Source organism: Crocuta crocuta, unplaced genomic scaffold (genome assembly GCF_008692635.1).
Source record: "Crocuta crocuta isolate KB4526 unplaced genomic scaffold, BGI_CrCroc_1.0 scaffold143, whole genome shotgun sequence".
NCBI classification, from domain to species: domain Eukaryota; kingdom Metazoa; phylum Chordata; class Mammalia; order Carnivora; family Hyaenidae; genus Crocuta; species Crocuta crocuta.
The window spans coordinates 5917505-5921392 of NW_027529175.1; the positions used below are offsets into that span (position 1 = coordinate 5917505).

General features: G+C 67.2%; 1 protein-coding gene across 4 annotated transcripts in view; it reads left to right on the plus strand.

The window, feature by feature from the left end:
• The window catches only part of TRMU (tRNA mitochondrial 2-thiouridylase), a 19742-nt gene that overhangs the window by 12472 nt on the left and 3382 nt on the right, over window positions 1-3888 (plus strand). For 3 of the 4 annotated variants that reach the window (XM_077758032.1, XM_077758034.1, XM_077758035.1), the window contains 4 exons: window positions 1082-1182; window positions 2645-2789; window positions 3104-3186; window positions 3701-3883. In XM_077758032.1, the coding sequence (XP_077614158.1) occupies window positions 1082-1182; window positions 2645-2789; window positions 3104-3186; window positions 3701-3865 (494 nt within the window). In that variant the 3' untranslated portion in view covers window positions 3866-3883. The remainder of the gene's footprint in view (window positions 1-1081; window positions 1183-2644; window positions 2790-3103; window positions 3187-3700; window positions 3884-3888) is intronic. The other variant, XM_077758031.1, reaches the window with a different exon arrangement.

The window sequence follows — 3888 nt, forward strand, 5'->3', positions numbered from 1 at the left end:
AGAGGGGTGTGTCCGCTCGAAAGCCTTCGCTCCCCAGTTACGGGCTCTGGCCGCGCACACGCAGTTACCTTCTCTCCGTGTGCAGAGAAAGCATTGGAACACAGAATCCCACCCTGACTGATGCAGAAGTGCGGTCGCTTGATCCCAGAGCGTGAGCTTCTGGGTGTAGACCGAGGAGGAGGCAGGGTCAGAGGTGTCCGCGTACGGTAGCGGTGCTGCCCGTGGGCTGCCGCTTGCTCATGCGCAGACATTTGTAGGGGGCACTGTGAGCTTGCACAGAGCTGGTGTGGGGGGGCTGCGGCCGACTAATGGGGCTCCAGCATTCACAGCCCAGTGGGGGGTAGGCGTCGGGTTGGTGGTGGGTCTGTGCCCTTGGCTGCCCGGAGAAGCCCGCGGGCCCGGGTGGCCAGGTAGCTCCTGACCGGGAACGTGCCTGACCTGCTGGGGGGACAAGGGCTGGCGCTCAGACCCGGCCACAGGCTCGCTTGGTTCTTTGGAACCCCCCCCCACCCCAGTTTGGGTTGATGGCTTCACTTTTCTGTTGGGGGTGGGCTTGGCCATCCCTCGCTCCTGGGGAGCCAGGCAGAGACGGGAGGAGGTGACCGCGCTGCTGGGGACAGGGCTGCAGGGTGCTGCCAGCCCGTGTCCAGCAGCGTGACTCAGGGCACTGTGAGCCCCTCTGGAGGGAGGGCGGGGGTGGCGGCTTGGCCCTCTGGTCCGGTGATGTTTCCCTGTGGGGGCGGGGGAGCACACAGAGCAGTCGGGGGGCCGGATGCCAGGGCCCCCGTGCGGCTCGTGCATCAGAGGGGCTGCTCCCACTGCAAGGAGGGGTCGTGGGTCCCGATGACGCCCGGGTCACCTTCTGAAGGACTTTCCTGCTGCTCGTGGTTCAGGTGGCCCCTTCCGGGGCTGCGAGGTCCAGCGTCGCCCAGTCCTGGGCCCAGAACTGGACACGCTCGGCCGGGTGGCCCACGGGGCCTCCTGACTGCCGCCCCCTGCCCTGCCCTCCCCTTCTGGTTGGGAGGGGCGCGCTGTTCGAGGGGCGCTGGTGCCAGGCCCCTGAGAGGCGGTCCCTCCGCAGGCTGGTTCCTGTACACTTTGGGCCAGAGAGCTAACATCGGCGGCCTGCGCGAGCCCTGGTACGTGGTGGAGAAGGACGGCGCCAAGGGCGACGTGTTTGTGGTGAGTGGGCCCGGCCGCGGAGGCAGGTGACGGAGGTCTGTTTCCGGCAGAGCGCGCAGTGTTTGCGACCAGTGTTTGCGACCGGAGCGGCCCCGCAGAGCGGCAGGGATGGACGGACCGCCGTGCCTCTCCCCTGCGCCCTCCGGGGACTGTCCCCAGGTGCCAGAGGGTTTTGTTTAGGGTACTTACTAGGCTCTTGCCGTCCGTCGGTCGCTCAGGCGGTCGTGACGTCAGCCGCTGTGCGTAGATGTGGTCTTCCTGAGTTTTACGAAAGCGGCCGGGGGCCCCACAGGGAGGAGGTAGCGTCAGTGCTTGGGACGGGGCCTGCCCGGGCTCCGGCAAGTCCCTGCTGAGCCGACGCGAGTGGCGGAGTCAGGACCAGACCAGTCTGTGTGCTGCTGCGGGGCCCCGAACTCCCGCGACCCTCCGTCCCCGGGCGCTAGAGCAGGGCTTCACAAAGGGGGTGAGTCTGCCCTGTGCCCCGGGACACTCGGCAGCGTCCCCTGGTGGGTGGAGAGGAGGCAGGGGCGCTGCTTCCATCCTGCAGGCGAGCCCCGCCCCCTGACAGGGACCCTGCCCAGAGAGCGGGTGCCGTCTCATGCTGTCACACCGCTGGGGGACCTTCTCCTAGACCCCAGCGAGAGGCCAGTCAGCCTCGCTCACGATTCTGGGTGTCTCCTTCCCAGAAGAGCTGTGAGCATGGAAATGGGGACCGGGGTTGGGCTCATGTATGAATCGAAGTGGTTCTAGAGGAAAACGTCAGTGGTTTCTTTTGCTTTGAGAAAAACTGGTAGGGTCATCAACTGACGTTTGTCCCCATGTGGCTACCTCGCCTGGGGGTTAGGGACAGGTGCCCCAGGGGCAGATGGCCCCAGCACAGCCCCCGGGGAGCCTGCCCTGTCCCTTCTTTCCGCAGCCACTTGGTGTTCGACGGGCTTCCCGAGGTGACCTTTTTTCGTTTTTAACTTCTTTAGTGTTTGTTCGTTTCTTGAGAGAGAGAGGGAGCAGGAGAGTTAGAGAGAGGGAGGGAGACACAGAATCGGAAGCAGCCTCCAGGCTCCAAGCTGTCAGCACAGAGCACGACATAGGGCTTGAACCCACAGGCTGTGAGATCATGACCTGAGCCGAAGTCGGACGCTTAACCAACTGAGCGCCCCTGAGGTGACCTTTTTGAAAGACACGCCAGCAGCGTGGCGGGCCCGTGCCCCGGGCAGGGGATGGTGGACAGTGAGGCTTGAACTTGCAGGCCGAGTGCTGAGTGCGGTCGGCTGCTCGCCGAGTGTGACCGTGAGGAGATGCGCTGCCTCCTGGGCCTTAGTTTCCTCCCTTCCGGAATGGGGACAGAAGGCTGCGGGACAGTCCCGGGAGCATCCGTGGCAGACACTGCAGTTACCGACAGGCAGGTTGGGCGGCCCGTCTGCCCAGGGCTTCGGGGTCCTGACCTGCGCGTCCCGTTCCACAGGCTCCCCGCACGGACCACCCGGCTCTGTACCGGGACCTGCTGCGGACCAGCCGCGTGCACTGGATCGCAGAGGAGCCACCCGCCGCCCTGGTCCGGGACAAGATGATGGAGTGCCACTTCCGCTTCCGCCACCAGATGGCGCTAGGTGACTGAGCGGGAGGGTCCCTTCAACAGAGGAGTCCAATTTAGGGCAGTGGCTGCGAGACCTGCGGCCAGACCGTCCCCCACTGTCAGACTGGGTGACGAGGGGGCGGGGGAGAGGGGGCAGCTTGGCCTCCCCTGCCTGTGAAGCAGGGAGGGCCTCCGGCTGTGGCGGGCCGGCCAGCAGGTGGCGCTGTGCACCCGTGGGCCCCTCGCGCCAGCTGCTTGGTGCTCCTCCCTCCCCGGGGAGGGTGGCCTGGGGCCGGCCGCACGTGGGGAGGCCGGTGCCCCCTCCAAGGCCCCGTCTCTCGTACACAGTGCCCTGCGTGCTGACCCTCAATCAAGACGGCACCGTGTGGGTGACGGCCGTGAAGGCTGTGCGGGCCCTGGCCACGGGCCAGGTGAGTGGGGGACGCCCGGCCTCGCGTGGTGCCGCAGAGGGAGGAGGGGGAGCCCAGCTGCAGGGCAGGACGGGGCCTCACGTGACCAAGCCTGAGCGGAGGGGAGTGGGGTGGAGCGGGGGGCCTGGGCTTTGGGACCCACCAGGCCGAGAGGGCTCTGGCCGGTGGGCTTCGTGCTCCGGAAGTGCTCCACTCTTCCTCCCCGCCAGGGCACCCAGTTCACGGGGTGGGGGCTGACGTGCAGGGTGGGTGTCGGTGCGCAGGGTGGACGCCACGGCCAGCCCCGCCCCCGGCAGGCCCCTCCCCCCCCCCAGGCAAGACAGCAGTGACGCCTGCTCCTGCTTGGCCACCCAGGGGGCCCAGCTGCCCTGTCTTGGTCCCTGGGGGCTGGGACAGAAAGGGGGGGAGGGGCAAAGCATTGCCCCTCCCCCCCTTCTTCCCCCACACTGCTGGCTCCTTGTGGGCGCCTGGTACCAGCTCCCACTGCGGGTGACACAGGCCCTTTCCTTTTTAGTTCGCCGTCTTCTACAAAGGGGACGAGTGTCTGGGCAGCGGGAAAATCCTGCGCTTGGGGCCGTCTGCCTACGTCCTCCAGAAGGGCAAGAGCGAGTCCAGGGTGGCCACCGAGGGCCCCAGCGATGGCGCGGGCAGTGGCCCGGGGTCGGGTCCGACGCTCTGAAGGAGGCGGGCGCTGCTGGTGGG